Source organism: Podarcis tiliguerta (assembly GCF_965153285.1).
Source record: "Podarcis tiliguerta genome assembly, chromosome: 9".
In the NCBI taxonomy this organism is placed as follows: domain Eukaryota; kingdom Metazoa; phylum Chordata; class Lepidosauria; order Squamata; family Lacertidae; genus Podarcis; species Podarcis tiliguerta.
The window spans coordinates 73,608,304-73,632,184 of record NC_139542.1 but is presented as its reverse complement, the minus strand read 5'-3'; the positions used below and the strand labels follow the sequence as shown (position 1 = coordinate 73,632,184).

Sequence of the window (23,881 nt, the reverse complement as noted above, 5' to 3'; positions counted from 1 at the left end):
TTTTTCAAGCAGCCATTTCCAGAGAGCGGGTAACTGTGACGGTTCCTTCTCTCATCTTCACTTTGGCGATGCAACAGCTCAGCTTTCACCAGTTTTCTGGCACCTGTCCATTGCCAGGTGTCATTTGGGCCGACCTATTGTCATGGTGATGGATTTGATTAAAGTGACAACACAGCAGAGTTATGAAAAGTCCATAGGTAATGTATCTGATTGCTGGTAACCATGAACTCAGCATACTGTGTTTCACCAAGCCTAAAGTCCAGATTTTGTGCTAATAATAGCCTGTCATAGTTTGTTAGCAAAGCACCAACACTGGGTGTTCGAATGCATGATGTACATACAAATAAATAAACAGAAGGCAGATGGAGGATGAGATTGATACCTTAAGACGGGCCAGTATTTCCATGGCACAGACAAAATTTAACAAACCTTGAAGGATTGCTGTAAGGCGAAACTCACTACTCCACATTCTTCAAAAGATGTAGAGGTTCCAATTACCGTATTTTTCGCCCTATAGGACGCACTTTTCCCCCTCCAAAAATGAAGGGGAAATGTGTGTGCGTCCAATGGGGCGAATGCAGGCTTTCGCTGAAGCTCTGCACAGTCCTCAGGAGCCTGGCGCGAAGTCCAGGCTTCAGTCGCGCCGGGCTCCCGATCGCTGCGCAGAGCTGCCTGCAGCCCCGGGCTTTGCGTGAAGCCCGCAACCCCACCTCCTGGGCCAGGTCTGGAAGTGGCTTTTTCTGAAATGTAAAAATAAGGGCCCAATGCTTATGAATTATTGCAGTTTCTTTGCCCTCGTTGCCCAGGCACTGCAGGTTCATTCACAATACCATCTGCACATATAAAAGGGCTTTTATTTTAAAAATAAACTGAAAATTTGGGGAAGATAGCTGGAATCTCCCTGAGCCCTCCCCACAGCTGTGGCCCTGCATGTAAAACAGGGAGTGTGGCTCAGAGGACGGGTGTGTACACAAGGCAGCTGGCGAGTTTAAGACTCATCCTCATCATGATTTGAAGGGAGAACTTCCTAGCTTATTCCTTTAACTGCTGATTATCATATTTTTCGCTCTATAAGATGCACCAGACCATAAGACGCACCTAGTTTTTGGAGGAGGAAAACAAGAAAAAAATATTCTGAATCTCAGAAGCCAGAACAACAAGAGGGATCACTGTGCAGCGAAAGCAGCGATTCCTCTTGCTGTTCTGGCTTCTGGGATAGCTGCGCAGCCTGCATTCGCTCCATAAGACGCACACACATTTCCCCTTACTTTTTAGGAGGGAAAAAGTGAGTCTTATAGAGCAAAAAATACGGTACATATATGCACTCTGGATTTCAAGAATACCCCACCCATAAAATTCTGGGAACTGTAGTTTGCTAAACTGCAGCTCTGTGGGAGACAAACAATAGTTTCCAGGATTCTTGGGTGGAAGAATGTGCTTTAAATATATGGTGTGTGCACATGTTACACCAGTAATTGTCAAAATTCTGCAGGGGTAGATGTATGGTACTGTTCCTGTTCATGCATACCATGCTGATAAAGACATAAAGACCAGTGATAACGTATATCAAAGGCACACTTTAAGGCAAGACAAGCAAAATACAGTGGTACCTCGGGTTACAGACACTTCAGGTTACAGACTCTGCTAACCCAGAAATAGTACCTTGGATTAAGAACTTTGCTTCCGGATGAGAACAGAAATTGTGCAAGGGCAGCGCAGCGGCAGCAGGAGGCCCCATTAGCTAAAGTGGTGCTTCAGCTTAAGAACAGTTTCAGGTTAAGAACAGACCTCCAGAACGAATTAAGTACTTAACCCGAGGTACCACTGTACGAATTCCTCCACACCCCCAATGTTACAATGTTCAGTGTTGGCCCTAGTCTGGGGAAGCCAACTGGGCTCTTCTTGAGGCTGCAAAATGTCTCTGGCTGGCACTGGGCGAAGCAGGCCTGATCCTGGAGGGATGTGCGTAACTGCAGCTCGTTCACAAGTTCTGAACAAGTTTTCAGCCGGGAATGACAGCGAAAGGGTTAAGTCAAGGGCTTAGTGGAGCGCACAGGTAGAGATTAAAACTGGTGGGAGGGAAGAGGAGAGCAGAGAACTTTCTCTGCCTGCTTTGTTTACTCTTCCTCTCTCTCTGCCCCTTCGGAGAGGGCTAAGAATAACCACCAGCTCATTTCAATACTGTTCTTCTCCTTGGGCGACAGTACCCGGCGCCGGGCAGTATTTTTAGCTCTGCTATCCAACAGCTGTTGCGCCAAAGCTCCCTGGAAAGGGAAGAAGTCCGCGTCTGCAGGGCTCTGCTGCAAGGCCCGCTGCCCCTCTGAAGGTTGCAGAAAAGACCAAGAACCCCCGGGCGCCAGTTGGAGCCCTGCGCCAGCCCCACTCCCCCCCCCCCCCCCGCCAAGCGAACGGGAACCGGCCAAGAGCCGGGCTGGCGCAGGACGAGTCCCCGAGGGATCGCGCCTGCTTTGTGGTCTCTAGATATTCTGTGCAAGAATCTCCCCATTGCAACGCGCGCGCGCAGCCGCAGGTTGTGATGCTGGCCTCTGAGCTCGTGCAAAGCGCACTTCCCAGTATCCAGTAGACCAGAGAGAGGGCAGCCGCGCTCTCGCCACCTGCCACCCATCGGAAGAGCGTCTCTTCCGCGCCCCGTCCCGCCTTCCCGCCCCGGGACATGCAAGCGCCAGGCGACCTCCGCGCTCGCCCTCGGCCAACACCGCCTTGCGCGCGGGTGGGAGCCGCGGAAAAGCCACGTGGAGCGCAGCGCGGACCAGCCAGCCCGGGGCCGCGCGGCGGGGCTCCTTACGGTTCTCCTTCTCCTCTGGCTGCCCGTGCGGAGCAGCGGGTCGAGGTTGGTCATGCTGGGGGCGGCGCGGGGCCTTCTCCTCCGGCGCGCCCGGGGCACATGCACAGTGGCGGCGCGGCGGCGGCCCGGTACCTGCTTGGCTGCGCCAGGCGGGCGGGGCGTTGCAAAGGTGGAGCGAAGCGCCGCGGCGCCGCCGGGCCCCGCGGCTGAGCAGCCCGGGGGAGGGAGCGGCCCTGCGCCGCCTGCTCCGCCAGATCCGGCCAACGCAAATTCGGAGCGGCGCCGGAGTCCAGCCGCGCAGCCCCCGGGGCGCAGGGGGCGGCAGCCCGGGCTTCGCAGGCATGGTGGGGCGGGGGGGGGGGGCGAGACGCTTTGGGAAAGGGGGCTTTTTCCCTCTGCAAATAGCTTTGACTAGTTGCTGCGGAGCCACGGAGAGGGGTCGGGCTGATTGGAAACATTCTCGAGTGGGTTGCCGGGGGTGTGGATGGAGGCGAGGAAATCCCCGTCCACGGGACCGGGTGCGTCGGAGGCACTTCGCTTATTGCCTGCCGCTTCCCTTCGGTGAAAGAATCCGATTGTTCTCGAGCACATGGCTGAGCTCCGCTTCTCAGCATGTTATGCAACGGCTGCGTTGCGTCATGTTACATCCGATTAAGGAAAAGGGGGCCAATCCCCACACGCTTGTTTTGTGCACTGTGTAATGTTCTCAAGTAATGTCTGAAGGGGCAACATCTTCAGGGGCGGGGGGGGGGGTCTGCGTCGGGGGGTCGCGGCATCATCATTCTTGCAGATCACCTGCAGCCTGTTTGGCAGGAGGGATTCAAGCGCATGCCAAAACTTTAGACTTGCACATGCATGCCCTGCTGCCGAGCGCAACAGATCAACTTTAGAACATGAACTTTGTAGTTTGCAAAGCGATGGAGAAAGGCACGGGGGGGGGCAAACAAAGGGTTAACAGGAAGACGTGTAAACATCCTAAAGCAAAGCCAGATGAATGATGGGTGAATGTCATGGGCATGAACTGCCCCACATCTAAGCACCCCTTTGCAGGAGATTGGATGTGAACGGGGACCTTTTCACTTGTAAGATTCAAATCGGTTTATGCCACAAATCAATATATAAAACTCTGATTTAAAAATGTTGGCTATAATGTAGACACAACTTTTCTTCTTCCTTCTTGCTCCCATTAACAGTCTCTACATATAACACAAACACAATAATGCAGCTACAATAGTCCCCTATTGCAGCTGGATTGTTGAAGCTTTTAGTTTAGGAAAGGTATACTTTTTGTACTTTCTGCAATTTAAATTTTTACACTGTGGGGCCAGATTTGAATATTTTGAAACTATATCTGGTCCAGAATTCAACAGTGACCATGGAATCACAGAGTGGTAGAGTTGGAAGGGATCCCAAGGGTCATCTAATCCATCCCCCTGCAGAAATGCTATAGTGGATCTGCAGGAGCACAACCAGACGCCTTCCTCTGCCCCGGCTGCAGCAAAACATGTCTCTCCTGTATCGGTCTCTGCAGCCACAGCAGGAGCTGTAACTCTCCAATGGTTTGACTTCTTCACCCCCAAAGGTGTACTCCTCCATTGTCTCTCAAGACAGATACCAACAATAATAACATTACTGAGTCCTGGCCAGAAGAGGCAAGAGAATCCAGCACTTTGTGTGTGAAACACACACACCATCCTGCCACACCCAGTTATAAATGCCTATTAGGCTGCCAAGAAAGGCAGCTAAAGGACACCAATCCATTTTCAACTACAGTCGTACGTCGGCTCCTGAACACCTTGGGAGTCAAACGTTCTAGCCCCCGAATGATCGAAAACCAGAAGTGAGTGTTCTGGTTTTCAAACTTTTTTTGGAAGCCAAACGTGTGGTGCGGCTTCCGCTATTGTTTCCCGCGTACCTGCGCAATCGGGAACCAATCAGAAGCCGCGCCTTGGTTTCTGAATTTTTCGAAAGTTGAACGGACTTCTGGAACAGATTCTGTTCAACTTCCGAGGTACATCTGTACTTTGTTGTGAGGGGGGGTTCACATTACAAGCCCCAAAAACTAACACAGAGGTCCTAAAAGTATAGGCGCCTTGCAAATCCCTGGGTTGGGTTGTTTGACATTTTGCAGTCATTTCTAGAGTTAAGGCAGAGTAGAATGAGTGCATGTCTGATTCTTTCAAAGTTTTCTTGTAGCACCCAAGGTATTAAGGAAGATGTAGAATGATTTCTGGCAAAAAATAGAGATGGAAATTTTCAAACAGAGTAGTATGAATTTTACACTTGACAGTTAACATTGCAAAAGGAACCATACTAAAATGCTTTAATGGCCCCTGAGGGCAAATTTGTTTGACACACCCTAGACGAGTTGTGTAACTGATGGTGTTGAAACATGTGATGCTCAAAGGGATTCTTCCTCTTTTAAGTTTCACATTCTAAATTAACAGATTGTAAAACGTGAAGAGTTTACATTAGAAAACACTGTGATACACAACTTCATTTTATAGCCCCTTTCACTCAATCATTAATTGCTTCAGTTTCTAATTCCATCTTACTCAAAATATATTTAGCAGTGACAATTATAGTGGTTGTGTATATGAATCTGATGCAAAAGCTTCTTTTTGCATATACATGTACTGATTCTAGAATAATATTAAAAAGCCAACACTCTTTGTACACCTTTTTCCCCCTTATATCTTGCATAGACCACAAAATTCCCTCCCCAGACCTCTCCAGAGTCAGACATCATGATTTGTTCTTGTCCTGCCACCGGGCTGGGTATACACATTCATGTTTTCAACACCATTTGTGCCCACGACAGTTTTGTGGCAGCCATATCACTTTCTTTACAGTAGGTGAATGACCCATAGTTTCCTCCTAAAATCGTGTAACTTTTCATACAACAATTATTCTGGGTGGGGGAGGTGTCCCGTTTTTGTTGCACAATAGCAGAAGAGTGCCCCTCCAGGTAGCAAAAACACAGTAACTTTGGAGAAGGATTGCAGAACAACTAATAAAGCACAGTGATGTGTGGATGGTCCAGTATAAATCCATCACTGATGCACTATTGTAATGACAGTGACAAGTTGCATAATACACCTGCAGAAAAGCACTAGTATGGAAGGGCCTTAAGTGATTTTCTTTCTTGCAAAGTGGAAAGAATAGATAAAGCAGTCCTTCCTGGTCAGTCTTGCACAGACCTTCCATTGTGTTACTTTGCTGCCTGGATTCTGTTTTGAACAGCGCAAGTCAACTTCAACAGACTCATTGATGATAGAGACAAGCAACTGTGAGAAGAGTGGAGAATATTTGCAGAAGGGTCCCTACCCTCAAGAATTCTAAATTGTCTTTTAATTGCAGGTCTCCAGCATTCAGCTTTGTGCTGAAAGCGAGCAACAGAAATCACCGAGGATCATATTCTGAGCCAAAGAAAAAAAAGAATGACCCTCAGTACCATTACTGGTTTTGAAGCCAAACCACAAGTTCTCCACGGTGTTTGGGAATCAGCCCTTTTTCTTCCTCCGCAATACCTTCTGGTTGTGATGATTTATTTCTGTTTGCATTATTTATGTCAGGGGTGGTTTTTCCCCATAAGAGAGTTTGCACAGCAAATATCCAGAGGTCCACAATTGTGCTCACCTTAGAGCGTGCCCAAATGACCTCTAGCATGTATGACAAGCCTCCATCTCTTTCCACAGCTACAAGGCTGTGGAAGCTGATCATTGCCCCAGCCCAGCCTCCCTGACCTGGTGGTCTGTTTTGGAAGTGCAGCACCAATCAGGGATAGCACACGCAGAGAGAGAAAGAATTGTAGCGTTGGGAGGGACCATAAGGGTCATCTAGCCCAGCCCCCTGCAATGCAGGAATCTTTCGTCCAATGTGGGGCTCGAACCCACAACCCTGAGATTAAAAACCTCATGCTCTGTCAACTGAGCTATGTAGTATCCCATCATCCAGGCTTAAGATTCCATCAAAGAACTCTGGCTGTGCAGCCAATACAAAGAAGATCAAGGACACAATCCAGTTCCTCCTCTCCTAGTGCCCAAGGTATGTAGACAAGCTAGAAGCTGTTGGACCACTCCAATCAATCACAGCATCCTTGGCAGTTGTACCGTGTTCCATGAGGTCCATGAGGCCACTGGTAGCTCAGCTCCCGTGTCTGCCAGCTCTCAGCTGCCCTTGCTGGCAGCCCAAGGGGGGAGCTGCAAATTTGCAAGTCAAGTCGGCAGCCTTAATAAACTACAGTTTCCAGGACTGTGAGGGTGGGGAAGCCATGACTGTTAAATTGGTACAAGAGTGCTTTAAATGTTAGTGCAGATAAAACCAAAATCTAAGCGACACTAGGAAAAAGCTTAGAGCTTGGCAAAATGAGAGCAAAACCCCGAAAAATCATAATCTAATGTCTATCCATTGTATAATATTTGAATTTAAAGAAATTGGCCATTATCAATAACTGCATCTCTTTGGTTCTAAAATGAGTGTACCATTAACACATTTAAGTACTGTGTAAAAATGTATGACTTACCACTTTCTTCTTGACTGCAAGATTATCTTTACTCTCACCATTACTTTTCTCTTTAATCTTCACTCCATCAATCTCCATTATGTTTTCTGTTGAAGACATGGAAAAGTTTTTGCAATTAATTCTCTTAAAATCTGCTGGCAGGTATACCGCCACATGAGGAGATCTGCAAGTCACATCAATTGCTGGAGGTTATTTAAAAATGTAAAAATTCAGAATAGAAGGCCTTGGTTTTGTGCAGCAAAAACCTCACACAAGTAGCACCATCATTATACACAGCATCAAAGAACGGCATCTTTCAGTACCCTGTGGGTCTTGACTTTCATTTCAGGGGAAAGGGGGAGATTTATCTACATTTATAGATGTGCGTGAAATAGTGCTATTTGAGCTTGCCTGATATCAGAACATTGGACCATGCAGACACAGAAAGGACCACACTTCCTGCAGCTGCTGAGCAGAAAGAAATTCAGCAGCTGGAGCTTGTCAATTCCCTTTCCTAAGGAACTATTAAAGATGCAGGAAGCAGCTAAGGAATCAAGGGCTAAGGAAACTGAATGCCACATATTGGTTTTAATTAACCAAATTTTCTATTGGTGTTTCACTGTGAGCCTCTAGTTTTTATGTAAGACTGGTGTGAGGAATACTTCCAGATGTTGCTGAATTGCAGCTCCCATCACCCTTGGCCAGGCATAGGCAAACTCGGCCCTACAACTCCCATGATCCCTAGCTAACAGGACCAGTGGTCAGGGATGATGGGAATTGTAGTCCCCAAACATCTGGAGGGCTGAGTTTGCCTATGCCTGTCCTTGGTCATTGGCTGTGCTTGCTGGGGCTTATAGCAAAAGCTCTCCACACTTGCTGTGATGTATTAACATTGGGATAGTTGTGTGTGTGTGTGTGTATAACAGCAGCAGTTTTCAAACAGCGATTATTCAGAGTACCAAGAAATTCGATTCATATCCTAATTAAGCAGTGACACATTTCTTTGCATCCTGGAAAGGAAGAATGCTTCATACAGTCGAAACCCCAGCAGGAATTAAGGTTGATGGCTCTAATTACAATGCTGAAGTTGTGTTAAAGCCAAGATGGCAGCACTGTTCTCCTGGAAAGGCAATCAAACATGCGCTATCAGGGCTGCCCAAAAGCCATTACAATACGGTGCTTAAGATTCATTATTATTCTATGGGATGGGAATGCCATCTGTGTAACACTTGAGAGATCCAGCCTATTGATATTCAGTTTAGTTCTGCACCAACCTTTAGCACCCAAACTTTATTAGCCAGATTAAATGGCAATATTTATGTATATAATACTTTTGCTGTCTTCAAAGATAACATCCATATTACCACCAGGAACTAGAAACTTTACCAATTAGTGCTTACCATCAACCTCAGTGATATTAGAAGTTGTAACTTGATCTGCTTTATGCCACAGTTAAGATGTCCTGTTCTGCTATCCCTTCAGTGCCGGATTTACATATAAGCTAAGCAAGCTATAGCTTAGAGCCCCTCTCTCTTGCCCCCCCCCCCCAATAAAGAAAAAACCCCTGGATGTTCATTTCTAAAATATAAGACAATATAACAAATAAAATAAAACCTACATATAGCAACAGTGTTTTCTGTTGTGTAGGCTCCTTTGATGTCAGTAATGGGCCCCGCCTGCTAGCCCGCTCCCTAAAATATCACTGGTTTGCTCATTTCTATATACAGTGGACACTCAGGTTGCAAACGTGATCCATGCAGGAGGCACGTTCGCTACCCGCAGCGCTTGCAACCCGCAGCGCCGCATCTGTGCACGCGCGGGTCATGCTCTGCGTGAGTGCTGAAACCCAGAAGTAAACTGTTCCAGTACTTCCGGGTTCAGCGCAGTGCGCAACCCGAAAACACACAATCTGCCAAGGAGTGTGGTGGAGTCTCCTTCTTTGGAGGTCTTTAAGCAGAGGCTTGACAACCATATGTCAGGAGTGCTCTGATGGTGTTTCCTGCTTGGCAGGGGGTTGGACTCGATGGCCCTTGTGGTCTCTTCCAATTCTATGATTCTATGAAGCGTCTGTAACCCGAGGTATGACTGTAAAGGGTGCCTACATTCTGCATGGACTGGTTGGATGACAACATGTGCAAAAGGTTTGAGATACCTATGAGGTCCATAAATTAGCATATAACATATGTTCAACACAAAAAACAGCGATAAATTGTTGTTGACAAAGGACAGCTGGACTTCTAAAGGGCCCCATTACCTTCAGTATCTTAGGGCCTCATCAAACCTAAATCTGGCCCTGTATCCCTTTTAAACGAGAGGTAGAGGTATTTTATTCTCTCCCACTGACATTATCGGGGCTTACTGTGTCTGCCTGGATCTGCCCCCCCCCTTTCCCACTGCACCTTCCCTGCCTCTGTCCTTGTACAATTAGGGATTTCAAATCCCACAGAGACCCAAGGCTGTACCAAGACTTCTTCACTAGGTGGAGCTGCCACATTCTGTGTGGAGCTTCAAAGAAAGAAACAGAAAACCAGCAATGGATATTTCATTGTCTATGCATTGTTGGGACGCGGGTGGCACTGTGGGTTAAACCACAGAGCCTAGGACTTGCTGATCAGAAGGTTGGCGGTTTGAATCCCCGTGGCGGGGTGAGCTCCTGTTGCTCGGTCCCTGCTCCTGCCAACCTAGCAGTTCGAAAGCACGTCAAAGTGCAAGTAGATAAATAGGTACTGCTCTGGCGGGAAGGTAAACGGCATTTCCGTGCGCTGCTCTGGTTCGCCAGAAGCGGCTTAGTCATGCTGGCCATATGACCCGGAAGCTGTACGCCGGCTCCCTCGGCCAATAAAGCGAGATGAGCGCCGCAACCCCAGAGTCGGCCATGACCTAATGGTCAGGGGTCCCTTACCTTTACCTTTATGCATTGTTGGCATATTCCACAACAGGCATAGGCAAACCTGGCCCTCCAGATGCTTTGGGACTACAATTCCCATCATCCTTGACCACTGATCCTGTTAGCTAGGAATCATGGGAGTTGGAAGCCAAAGACATCTGGAGGGCCGAGTTTGCCTATGCCTGTTCTAGAAGAAGTACTTTAAGCACCAACATCTTTATAACAGCCCTTTGAAGGCAGCCCTGTTCAGGGAAGTTTTAAATGTTTGATGTGTTTTATTGTGCTTTTAATATTCTGTTGGGATCCACCCAGAGTGGCTGGGGAAACTAGATGGGCAGGGTATAAATAATAAATTGTTATGATAATAATGATAATGATAAAAGTACTTTCTTAAAGGGGACTTCTGCTGGAGACCCCAAAAATCCACCAGCACCAGTCAGCACTGAGCAAGCTAAACAACTTGTCTTAAGGAAGCTTCCTAGAGTCATTGAGTGATAACTTCTTTTGAGCACTCTGCACTGCCCAGTCACAATGGCTAAAGGGACTCTCCCCCTGCCCTGGTACAATGGATAATGATCTCCAAAGTTCTTGTGCATGTGTGGTCACTATCCTTTTGGGGGTACAAATCACCACTAACTAACTTCTTTTTATTAAATTTGTATGCCACCCTTCATCTGAAGATCACAGTGTTATGTACTGAAGTTCTCGCCCTGGGCCAGCAGGGGGATACTGTAGATAGTTTTCACTCAGGTCAGCATATGCAAATAAGGAATTGAAAGTGATGTTCAGTGATTGGATAGTTACAGAAAGTTGTTACTGTTGCATTGGAGTGGAGCTCTATATTAGCAGATTGGCTGAACCCTTCAGCCCAGTTCTGTTCTGGCCTGGAATAAACAAGAGCTGTTTGAAGAATTGCTGTTTCGTCTGATATGTTCACCCACAACTTAACACACAGGGTGGTTCGCAACACAAAGGTACAAAATGAGAACACAAAATTCACAATAAAACGACAACAAACCCATAACCCCCCTTCTGCAAGCTCATTATTAATTATTGTGTCAACACAACACCAAAGTCTCCTGAATTGCCATGAGTTGCATCTAAGATTGTCTCAAGTGCAGACTCATAATATAACACATATTGTGATTGCAGTGAAAGGATGGGATACAAATTTCCTTATATTAAAAAAAATGCCGCTTGCTATATCCAGTCTTAAATTTGATATTACGTAAATTTATTCACAACACAATCTAGCCAGAGTGAAACACTTCAATATTCTCTCTGTTTCATAGGTAGATAGCTAAGCACGGCACAGGGTCTAAATTACTAAGCAATTGATTTAACAGGCCTTCAAAATCTCCCCTGGTACTGATGACTGGCTGGCAGAACTACTAGAAATTCTATTCTAGGAGTATTTGACACTTAAATGAAGGAATACCTTATATTCATTTAATAGCACGGGATGTGAGATATCTTTCTCTACTAAAGCTGCACATTTTGCCAAAGCAAGTCATTGTGACCCAATAGCTCATTTGCTGCTTGCCAGATGACACCCAACCATTTCTCTTTCCCTCCTATTTTCTTTTTCCGTTTATCTTTTCATGCTTTTTATTTACACAGATAAAGACTGGACTCTCAGCAAGTTCACGGAGATCAAGCAGATAACAACGAGGACATAACTTAATTATAAGGTGTTTCTTTTGTTCCAGATAATTTCATATCTAGAAAGTGATACTGGGTGATACCCAACTAAGTCATACAGATTGAAATCAATGGGCTTAAGTTCATTGACATAAACAGGTCGACTCTGAATATGACTTAGTTGGATATCACCTGATGTGTTTGTATTTCTGAATTTCAAGTTTTGTTTTAATCTTAATATTATTTAAAAAACACACCAAAAGAAGCACGGAGCAGATTATTTTTTAGTAACATACTAAAAAACAAACCACTATTTAAAAAAATCTTCTGCAATTGAAATTAACTGAACTTTGACATTGCTATCTTTAAGTAGGTTCTTTCTGATTTTTACAATTTCTGCAGGAATAGAGCAAACATAAATACGGTAAATAAGAATCATTGAATCAAAGAGGTGGAAGGGACTCTAAAGGTTATTAGTCCAGCTTTCAGCACTGCAGAAATCCCCACTAAAGCATCCATGACAGATGAAGGAGAGAATTTTTTTTGTAAAAAAGACAGTATTCAAACTTACAGAACGTAGCACAGTATTTATTCTACTTTTTAAATGCATGTACTAATCTTCTAGGGATGCAGGTGGCACTGTGGGTAAAACCTCAGTGCCTAGGACTTGCTGATCATAAGGTCGGCGGTTCGAATCCCCGCGACAGGGTGAGCTCCCGTCGTTCGGTACCAGCTCCTGCCCACCTAGCAGTTCGAAAGCACGTCAAAGTGCAAGCAGATAAATAGGTACCGCTTTATAGTGGGAAGGTAAACGGCGTTTCCGTGTGCGGCGCTGGTGCTGGCTCGCCAGAGCAGCTTAGTCACGCTGGCCACGTGACCCGGAAGTGTCTTCGGACGGCTCCGGCTCACGGCCTCTTAAGGGAGATGAGCGCGCAACCCTAGAGTCGGTCACGACTGGCCCATACGGGCAGGGATACCTTTACCTTTTACCTTTACTACTCTTCAGCAGTGCTTTTGAGGAGGTTCAATTTTTTTAAAAAAAACCACCTCATACATATCTACTCAGAAGTAAGTCCTACTGAGATCTCCCAGGTTGCAGAGTTAAAAGCCTAGAAGCACTAAAGTATTTGAGGTGGAAATATAGTTTCTGTTGGCATTAGGCAAGCCTCTCTGGCAAAGGAGGTCCATAATGGGGCACTAATACCAAAAAAGGGCTCTCAGATCACCACCCATCTACCTTAGATTGACGGGGGCCTCTGAAGACTTCAGTTCTCAAACAGGTTGACGTGGGAGTAAATATCATTTCAGATACCTGGGCCTCAAGTCATGCAGGGCTTTAAAGGTAAGCATCAGAACTTTTGATTGTGCTCAGAAAACAGCACATATTTTGGCAGCACAGTTCATAACATTGTGACTTGTTTTTCTTTATCACTTTGAAAAGTGACACTGCTTGAAAAGGCAAAGTGGAAAGGCAAGGGCACACACCCACACCCACCACAATGTTGCATTTTGTGTGTTTTGGTCAATCTTTAATTGTCAGAATAATGTGCTCAGTCCATCGTGATTGGAGGTTTTGCCTGTAAGTACCTAATAAAGCCGGGGTTGTTCTTTGCTCACCTGCTGGGATTACAGTCTGGCTAAAATTTATAAATGGGAGCCAGACAAAGTTCCATCTCGTGCATCTTGTTGACTTTTTCTCAAAAACCAGCAACCATTTACTTCTAAAGAAGTTAGGATTATTAGGTTCTATAAGAGAGTTGTAGCAAAAGTCAACAGGAATCTCTGTTTCAGTCTTCCCTGTACAGAATGGAATCTTCAAAATATCACTACCTACTTGGCTGCTCAATTGCATATTTTTGGAAAGGAAATGCATAGTTACTCCTGATCACCCACTCCAGTAAATATTTTCCTTTCATTGCAGTTTATTTGAACTGTGCGATTAAATTGCAACCACAAGGTTTTAAAAATCCAACAAATTAAAGCCTATTTCTCTAGCCTTTTCTATGCTTAGAGTCTTTGGGCATAATTAAGGAAAAGTTGAAAGTTGGTTTCAATGCAGCAATTAAACTTATATTTAAATCTCTCCTTTAAAATGTTTTGATTTTAGCCTTTTGCTACATTTGTGCTTTTCCATTGTTAAATCGTCTTCACCAGGAAGCTGAAATCTTTGAAGTAACTGAAGGTGTGTTATTACCAACACAAATACCAATCTGGCCAAACCCTATGGGAACTCCCATTTATCTGAATGGAGGAATTAGGGTGAAGCAATATTTTAAGTGGGTGGATGTTTGCAAAATGGTTCTGGTCTGGTCCTTCCTGGAATGCCTCTTACATGAGGTAGAGCTGGAAGATTTCGGACTGACATATCACCTGTGCTGTCCCACAAGGGTCCAGTTTGTTTCCTCATATTTCACATTTACATGAAACCACGGGGGAGATTGTCTGGAGCCGTGGAGAGCCATGTCATCAGCATGGCACACAGCTCTGATTCTGGCAAGGCGGCTGTTATCCTGAACTTCAAAAGGTGACTGCAATTTGAAACCAATGAATTACAATTCATCAAGAGGTTTGACGCTATCTCCTATGGAATAACTGACGAAATTGATTTTTAAAAAATGACACTACATGTGTTAATTGGTCTACCAATGCCAGGATGTCTGGGTTATCCACACAACAGTCATTAAGTTTGGCGTCCTTTTGTTTTGGCTTCCAGTGCCAGGTAAAGACAATTTTGTTCAGGTGTTGTTGTGTTTTTTAAATTGTCTGTGGTATTTTAAGCTGGGTGATGTTTACAATTATCTCCCAAGCTGTGTGCGCTTTTAATGGTTTAAATTTTAATATTTTTTTCTTTGATGTTTAGCTGCCTTCTGCTTTGGTGAATGAACACATTGGAAATAAATTATTGAAATAAACAAACAAGTATGGTGAATTAGCTGCATGCATTAAACACACAGCTTCCAAAAGTGATTTTCTTTTGGAACAGTAAACAAAGGCAGTGCACTTCTTTCCAGTTGTAGCAGACATGTTTTATAATGACAGGTGCTTACAATAGACAAAAAGGTGACCATTCGCAATTTGTTAACAAACTGAGTTTGCTTCATTGATTTTGGTACAACAAGAGTGAAAACAAATTATGGGTATAAGTAATTAAAAACCTTTCAACAAAAACCGTACCATTAGCAACCAATAAATAGGACAATTCCTACTCTCATGTTTATATTAAAAAAAAAAAAATAGAAAGGAAAACCCTCATATACGTGTGTTGTTTACTAAAACTTTTAAGTGATTTTGATGAAAAGTTTCTTCACAAGAAAAAAAGAGATTCTGCAGAGTATGCATATTAGTAAAACATCTTTAACTTTTTACACATTATTGACAAAATAGATTTTCATCAATGTATATCTAAAAGTTAACCTGAAATAAGCAAGAACACAAATCAGGGAGGAAAAAACAAATTTGAAGGTATGCTGGATAATACTTACAGTGCTCAAAAGGTGTTCCTGCCTTTAGTCACTGCTTGGAATTAAGTCACAGTCTAAAGAGCACTCACATAAGTCACAGAGACGGAAGGGGAAAAAAAACCCTGATGTGATTTTAAAAATGACTAATCAATCATTAAACCCACCTGTTCCCACCTGCCACTTTCCCTTTTGTTGGCGTTAGTGAATGGTGAATCATTAACCTCAGCTGTATCTCCTAATAAGATCAACCAATATTTTTGTAAATCAGCATCACAAACATATGAGGAAATGTTTCCTATTGTTCAGTCCATAAATCTTGCCGAGAGGCCATTTAGAAATACAATTGTTTACTCTGGCCCTGCTCTTTACTAATAGCTTCCTCTCAAGAGACTCTTTGCTGCCAGCTGTGTGACCATCTCAAGTTTGCTATTAAATTGGTCACCAACGTTGGTTATTGGACAGAAACAAGACTTTCCAAAGGAATGGGAAATGGCCTTCTAATGGGACAAGGTGTATGGTAACGGGCATTATTAAATAAAAGGCGTAATGAAAACAGAGCAAAATAATACCATATAAACATAATAAATTGTCAAGTTCTGGTCTTAGCATATGGTCAAGGATTTTAATATTATTTCCTTGGGGTGAAGTTATATTAACCCTTGGGGTCAAAAGGACTTGTAGCTTTCAACGGATTATTTTTTTTAATGAAGTTTATCAAGTGGAGGTTGGGTCAATAAGCAAGAAAGAAGGGGGCAGGGAGTGCATAACCTTTCCCTCTGGGTCTTCCTGATCAAAATTGCCTCTGTCAAGCTCCTGTTCTCCCTTCAAGGGAATAGATACAGGGAACCACCTCTTTTCCCCTCCTTCATGGAGAAATCAGCATGTGGAGGATAAAACGGGGGTAACCATCATGTATGCAACCCAGAGACTCTTACAGAAACTGGGTGGGGGCACATACAAATGCAACACAGTCAAAGGACTAAGTACCACTATCAAAAATTACACACAATTTTCCACTCCAAGAAAATTATTTTAACTTTTCAACAATACTTCATTGAAAGAAGGACTGAGCCTCTATTTTGGGGGGGGGGGGGCAAAGCTTTGGAACTCTTTTTAGCTAAACAGGACCGTTTTGCTGTCCTTCCTGTCATCTATTCCATCAGTGGAAACAAAACCAGCGCTTGCCTCCACTTAGCATTCAGGTTATTCTGAACTTAACCAGGGGAAGGGCCTCTCTCCTGAAAATACTCTGGAATAGCATGCAGCTCAGATCCCTGTACCTGCTCCATTCAGCAGCTGGTGCAGCTTTTGAAGAGCGAATGGTTGCAACACATGCACAGGCCATCCATTTTTCTTAGCAAGTAAAGCCTAGCTAAGTATTTATTACAGAAAGAGACTCACACTGCATCTGCGGTTGCACACCCTCTCTTTCTTACAAGCTCACAAAAGAAATACTAAGCAAAGCAAGGAAGGGCAAAACGGCTCAAAGTAGCAAACCCTCACTGGCTATGTGAAAGTGCTAAGAGCTGCAAGGAGGCAAAGTCTTCACAAGAAAACAGCTCTGAGCAGTGGCACAGCGTGGGTTGCCAGTGCCCGGGGCTGTGCAGAGGGGGCAGATACGGAGTACGAATTTGCATTCAACTGCCTAATGGCGTCCACATCACCAGGTGATCACAGAACTAAGAAGAGTCGTTCCATTATCATTTTCTGGGTCACATGGAGAATCTGTTTTCAACTGAGCCCAGTGACAGAAGCACATAGCTGGTGTTGAAATTTTGCATTGCCTAACAATTTTGTGTCTGGGACAACCGCCCTACTGGCTCTGAGCAATGCCACAACCAACCATAACTTTGCCCAGCACAAATCATATATTGCATGCCCCACCCCCATATTGCAATCTTTGTATATTTAAGTTAGAAGCATGAGAGTAGATTAAAATAAGTTACAACCAGAGGCAACTGGGAACATTTTAACTTGGCAAGGTTAAAAATTGTAGCCCTGCACGTTATAATAATAGGGTATGTACAGCACTGATGTAGGAAAGTGACATAACAGACGTCCAGAATCCGATTGTACATCTATGGATTCAGGAAGAGCTTCCATGTTAAAGGGCGGAAGTTTGATTTTCACACAAGATTGACCTGTTGTTTAGATAGTAAGCCATACCATATAACCTAAGTTTTTGAACCCATTTATTTATTAGTACCTACCACTTAAAAAAAAAAAACCCTAAGCGAACACACTTTTAAAATACAAGGAACGCTTGCTTCCAGGTGCATGCAGTTTTCCTCCACAAGCAAATCAATTTAACTTTTCATTATCCAAAGTACTTTCTCCTCAAAATTAGAAGAAGAAAATATTCCAACCAGTAGACCAAAATGAGTGTTTAATTTGAACCAGAATGCAGTAGAGTATAGCAGAACAAATTTACAATGGGTGACTCGGTCCTGAAGATGTGACATAACCTCTGCTCATGTGCAGAGTATATTACACCAGAATAAAGACAATCAGTTTCTTTTAGGTTTGAAGAAGGGTGTGGAGTGTGATACCTGGGCAGGCACAGATCCCAAACTTTTCATTTTATAAACTCATTGACAAACTCACAAAAAAACGAGCAAGAAATAATTCTTCTCCATCACACGTTCAAGATATTCTGAACTTAAACTTGCTGGAGCCAGATCAGAACACAAATTTTCTGAAAATATTGCGGCAAATGTTTTGGAATCGCACGTAGGTCAAATGAACCTGCCTGCCGCACGAAGGCAGCTGAGTGAATACCAAAAAATGGTTAATACACAATTTGTTGCATATACAAATGAACAAATTTGGCTCATACACAAGCCATCCACCACTTCTCATGGCACAGGGCTGTTCTTCCAGGTTCTCAAGCAGCTTCTCCTAATCTAGGGTTACCAGACGTCCCCGGTTCCCGGACACAGTTGCCGGACTTGCAAATCTGTCCCCGGACAAATACCGTCCCCAGAATGTCCCCAGATTTGCAAATCTGTTCCCAGGAAACATGGCAGTGGCAGCCTCATAGAATCATAGAGTTGGAAGAGACCACAAGGGCCATCGAGTCCAACCCCCTGCCAAGCAGGAAACACCATCAGAGCACTCCTGACATATGGTTGTCAAGCCTCTGCTTAAAGACCTCCAAAGAAGGAGACTCCACCACACTCCTTGGCAGCAAATTCCACTGTCAAACAGCTCTTCCTAATGTTAGGTGGAATCTTCTTTCTTGTAGTTTGGATCCATTGCTCCGTGTCCGCTTCTCTGGAGCAGCAGAAAACAACCTTTCTCCCTCCTCTATGTGACATCCTTTTATATATTTGAACATGGCTATCATATCACCCCTTAACCTCCTCTTCTCCAGGCTAAACATGCCCAGCTCCCTTAGCCGTTCCTCATAAGGCATCGTTTCCAGGCCTTTGACCATTTTGGTTGCCCTCCTCTGGACACGTTCCAGTTTGTCAGTGTCCTTCTTGAACTGTGGTGCCCAGAACTGGACACAGTACTCCAGGTGAGGTCTGACCAGAGCAGAATACAGTGGCACTATAACTTCCCTTGATCTAGATGCTATATTCCTATTGATGCAGCCCAGAATTGCATTGGCTTTTTTAGCTGCCGCGTCACACTGTTGGCTCATGTCAAGTTTGTGGTCAACCAAGACTCCTAGATCCTTTTTACATGTACTGCTCTCAAGCCAGGTGTCACCCATCTTGTATTTGTGCCTCTCATTTTTTTTGCCCAAGTGCAATACTTTACATTTCTCCCTGTTAAAATTCATCTTGTTTGTTTTGGCCCAGTTCTCTAATCTGTCAAGGTCGTTTTGAAGTGTGATCCTGTCCTCTGGGGTGTTAGCCACTCCTCCCAGTTTGGTGTCATCTGCAAATTTGATCAGGATGCCCTTGAGTCCATCATCCAAGTCGTTGATAAAGATGTTGAATAAGACCGGGCCCAAGACAGAACCCTGTGGCACCCCACTAGTCACTCTTCTCCAGGATGAAGAGGAACCATTGATGAGCACCCTTTGGGTTCGGTCAGTCAGCCAGTTACAAATCCACTGAGTGGTAGCATAGTCAAGACAAGCCATTTTTCCTGCGCCATGGCAGCGAGCAGCTCCTGAAGCCAGCCAGAACCAACTGCACTATCAGGCTGGCCCCTCCTGGGCAACGGCCACCCGCCCGTGACTCCCGAGCCTCCCCTGATCTGTCAAAACAACGGGGGGAGGGGGCAGGAGATCGGGGAATGCTCAGGAGTCGCAGGCGGATGGTGCGCCATTGCCCAGTTTTTAAAAAAACTCTGCGCATTTATGTTTCACAGGGTGCGAAAGAAGGGCTTCGCACCTTTATACAATATGCATGTGTGCTTGGGCCCAGGGTCTGTTACCTCACCATCCCCACTACTGACTCCCTGTTGCCACTCAGCTTTTTTTTTTTTTAAAGTGTCCCCGGATTCATTGAAAAAAATTCTGGTAACCATATCCTAATCTGATATTATGGAATGCTGGATCCTTCTCCTAACAGCAGAGGGAGTTGGAGCTCACCCAGCAGAGACTGAAAAGCCAGCAGCCCTCCTACTAGTCAGTAACTCCAATAGCCAAAAAGCCTCAAAATCAAATGTCAGCCACATGGTTCTTCTTCCCAGAGACACATGGGAAGGGCCTCTTTGCCAAAGCTATGCTTTGGGGTTAGAATTGGCTGTGGGGTGCAGAGGGCTGAGAGAACAGGAGGTTAGCAATGTTTGAGACGCATGAAAACCTCTGGACTTGCTTATTTTTTAAAAAAATCAGAACAGCAAAATTGGGTTTGCAATTGGAAGTCAGGAATGGAAAGGGTTAAGCAGCTCTTTCTCAAATCATTCCTCCACTACAGCTGAACTCCCCCACAGCTGCATTTCAGCTATTTTAAAAAGATTGACATCTGTTCATGTGTCTCCCACATATCATTAGGAGTATGCGAATTCCTACCTTACCATTCTGCAGAAAAACTGAGTCCCTGCTCCCTGCCTTGCCCTGTGCCACATGCAAAAGTGGGATATTGTTGGTCCTCTTTTTTAAAAAAAGTAATTTATTACAGTCAATGGCCAGTATCAAGATAAAAACACCAATTACAAAATTTAAAAGCTTGACTAGATAAAATGATAAAAAAATCACATATACATATAAAAAGCAGTTCTGAGTGGTCATTTATTTGGCAGAAAGGAAAGCCTTCTGACCTAGAAATGTCCATTGGTCAATATATTATATGTTATACTAATCCTGGGTGCTAATCATTATAGCTCCTATTTTGATTGCTGCTGCACAAAATTTGGCCTCCTTGTACGTCACAACAGGATTTTTATCAAGGAGCGACAGAGTGGCAAGAAACTGATCAGAGCATCCAGTATGCTTCTGGAGTATTGGTAGAATAAGGCCAGAATGTTAATCTCTTTAATTTGGCCAGAGTCACAGGGGCAGCATCTCTCCAGATACGAGATCTTTCTATAGTGTCCTTCAAGAATGGAAGAGGGGAGAGCACGGCACCCAGCCAGGCTGAAGGCCCTGTGATGTTTAGGCGGTTCCAGGCTGCTTAGATATGCCATAGGAGCTGAAAGATACCCGCTGTAATCGCTGACAGTGAAGGAAATAGACCTACCCAAATATGTTTGGTGTTCTATGTCAGTGATACGCCGTTTGATGGCTGATTTAGCCTAATTGAAAACTAAGCAAACAATCAGGGGAAAAGCCCAGAGTTAGAATTTTTGTCATAACTGCCTGATGGATTGGTCCTATTTTTTTTTTGCCCCATGCAGCAAATTACTGTATTTTTACATGTATAAGACTAGGGTATTTTATTAAAAAGTTCTGCTAAAAATTTGGGCTCATCTTATACACGGGGCAATCTCCCCCCATTTTCTCATTTTTTTGTCCCAAAAAAGAGAGGGCGCCTTATACACAGGGGCATGTTATATACGAAAAAATGCCATTTTTGCACTGTTCATCACACTTACCTTTAAACAGGCACAGGCAAACTCAGCCCTCCAGATGTTTTGAGACTACAATTCCCATCATCCCTGACCACTGGTCCTGTTAGCTAGGGATGACGGGAGTTGTAGTCCCAAAACATCTGGAGGACCAAGCTTGCCTATGCCTGCCTTAAAACATCTTCATTATATTAGGAATTATGTTCAATCTGCTCCTAAATTAATCCTTAGCACTCAAAAACAGGGGGACTGCAAATAGAGATAGATTGTCGCACCCAGTGCTTTCCCCCCTAAAAATATGTTTAGGGGTACTCTTGTTTTCCTACTCATATTGAAATACTGCCCCTCAATGAGGCCAAACTTAGAGTCACAAAATGTTCAGGGTTATGCATACCCCTGCGTCCCCCCAGAAAAAAGCACTGGTCACATCACTTTCTTTATTAAGTAGGTGGCTCTGCAAATTCCTTTCATTGGGAGAATGGGCCTTTGCATTATTAAAGAGTTTGCTAAGTATAGGTGACAAGTTGCCATACTGGCTCCAGATATAAATACAGTAAATAAATAGCTAAAAGTCAGAGGTGCCACTTGGAAGCAGTATCATCAGTATAACATACACTGCATCGTCATGATATGAATAAAAATCCAGCCCCAAACCACGGACAAAACATGGGAGACGTAGCTCCAATGCAGATTTGGGGTGCTGGGACGTCCCAAATTTGTGCACAAATACAGATTTGGAGAATTTCTTTCACATTCTGGCATATAACTTGGTTTGTCTGTTACTTGATTCTTAATCAGAGGCCTTCAGTGAGATACGTTTGAAGTAAGAAGCTATCAATAAATGAGGCAGTGGTTAAATTTAAGCCTGGACCATTGCCAATTACGTGCATGCTGGCATCTGCCCAAAATCATTGAATGGAAAAATAAAAATGGGCTGATTGCATCAAACCGAAACACATCTTATCTGCATTAAAATACAAATCACTCAGGACCAAAATGATTGCTATGCTGTGCCAAGCTACACCTGCGGAATTGTTTTCTTCTACACAGCTATTATAGGGGCAGCAGCTCTGTCTTCTTTTCCACTTGGCCACTTGCAGGAGATTCCCTGCACTCAAACATACACACATACAACACACACTTGCTGCAAGCAAATTTGAAGCTACCTGGAGCTACAATGTGGTTTAAAAAAGAAACTTTAACAATCTAGTCCTAACTGAATGAAGGAAGCTCCGGATAATAAACTATTGAATAGCTAAACTTGCACCACAACCATATTCAAATCTTATTCCAAGGGTCCAACAAAAAAGTAGGTTTTGATGTCCCACACTAGGGCTTGGATTCCAAGATACATTAACCCAAGAATGTTCACAGAATACAATTCCCCAATGCGGTCCACTCCCTAAGAAAAGCCTCTGCAGGGGGTTGGGTCCCCCAAACCATGTGGAAACCTGGGAAGGTTGGAGAGGGGAGAACGGGACAAGAACCGTCTTTCTGTTAACATCCTTAAGTGAGCTGATCGTAGGATCCAAGCCAAAGTCTGTCTTTTTACCAGCTATGTCACTGCTCTGCACCTTTTTATTACTTTATTACAGTAGATCTGCTTAGCCCGCTAAGTTCATACATTTTGCTGATTTTATACAACAAGAAGGGCAACTATCTGTACGCACAAGAGATAATATGTCATAAATCAAAGTAGGGTTGAAACAAAAAGCAATGTCAAGGACTGCTTCACACACATATTGCTAAAAAAACACCCATTTAAACAGCAAACTGTTGACACTTAAAGGTCTGCCAGAATAAGACAACTTAGCCATAGGGAAATCTTTTGTTTTTCCTGAAACTCTCAATGCGAACCTATTAATTGTAGTCCATCCTTCCTTATGTAGGCTACTTCACCAGAGAGGAGTGTTCCTCGTGTGTTGTGCAGAAATACACTGGTTTATTTCATTGAGATTTACTGCCCTTTTTCTTAAAATCATTCCCAAGAGTCAAGTCTAGCTAGCAGTACACAGTGGGCAAATTTATTTCTAATTTATTTCATTTCCCCTTTCAACTAAAGTGCAAAATAGTTGTAGTTGGAATACGTAGCATGCCGTGCTTTTCAAAGCAGAATAAGGCCCTTAGAAATGCATGACTCATACACTTTCATCAACCTAATAAACCTAAATTTATTCTTGAATGCCAGAGAATAGAATAAAGAACTTCATTCTTTTCTTCCAAAACAACTTCCTTTCTCCCTCACTGCTGATCTAATCTTATACTGCCTAATTGAGGCCATGACCTTGCATTCTATTGCATTGCAGAATGTGAGTTTCCCCTATAAAAAATGTCTGACATAATGCTTGATCAGCTCTAATAAAATGCATGTACACATCAATGAGTGCTCCCTTCCCTTTGTTGAAGAGTGTGTAGGAGGAAGCAAGCTGAAATTCAGCTTCAGCTATGCTAGGTAAAACAAAACAATCCTCCTCTCTCTCCCAAAACCAAAGATTCCTACAGAAATAATAATAGGGACCTTGGGATACAGTTTTTGGATTCTAAAATTATGTAACTGAATTCCACTGTGACCTGGCAATTCTCAAGGATCCAGCACAGTTATGTCTTGAGAGATCATG

General features: G+C 44.0%; 1 protein-coding gene and 2 long non-coding RNA genes across 7 annotated transcripts in view; 1 reads left to right on the top strand and 2 right to left on the bottom strand.

Annotated features, from left to right (window-relative positions):
• LOC310657941 overlaps window positions 1-23,881 on the bottom strand; it is a 194,110-nt gene that overhangs the window by 43,635 nt on the left and 126,594 nt on the right. The gene's annotated exons all lie outside the window — the stretch shown is intronic.
• Window positions 1-23,881, bottom strand: part of SLC2A9 (solute carrier family 2 member 9) — an 89,011-nt gene that overhangs the window by 43,635 nt on the left and 21,495 nt on the right. For 2 of the 5 annotated variants that reach the window (XM_083399049.1, XM_083399048.1), the window contains exon 2: window positions 7,332-7,417. In XM_083399049.1, the coding sequence (XP_083255175.1) occupies window positions 7,332-7,409 (78 nt within the window). In that variant the 5' untranslated portion in view covers window positions 7,410-7,417. Of the gene's footprint in view, window positions 1-2,806; window positions 3,149-7,331; window positions 7,685-15,320; window positions 15,342-23,881 lie in introns of those variants that run through there. The other 3 variants (XM_083399050.1, XM_083399047.1, XM_083399051.1) reach the window with 3 other exon arrangements.
• On the top strand, window positions 2,761-8,894 carry LOC310657936. Its single transcript, XR_014502017.1, has 3 exons — window positions 2,761-2,851; window positions 4,389-4,646; window positions 6,167-8,894. It is a non-coding gene; the product is annotated as an uncharacterized lncRNA (long non-coding RNA).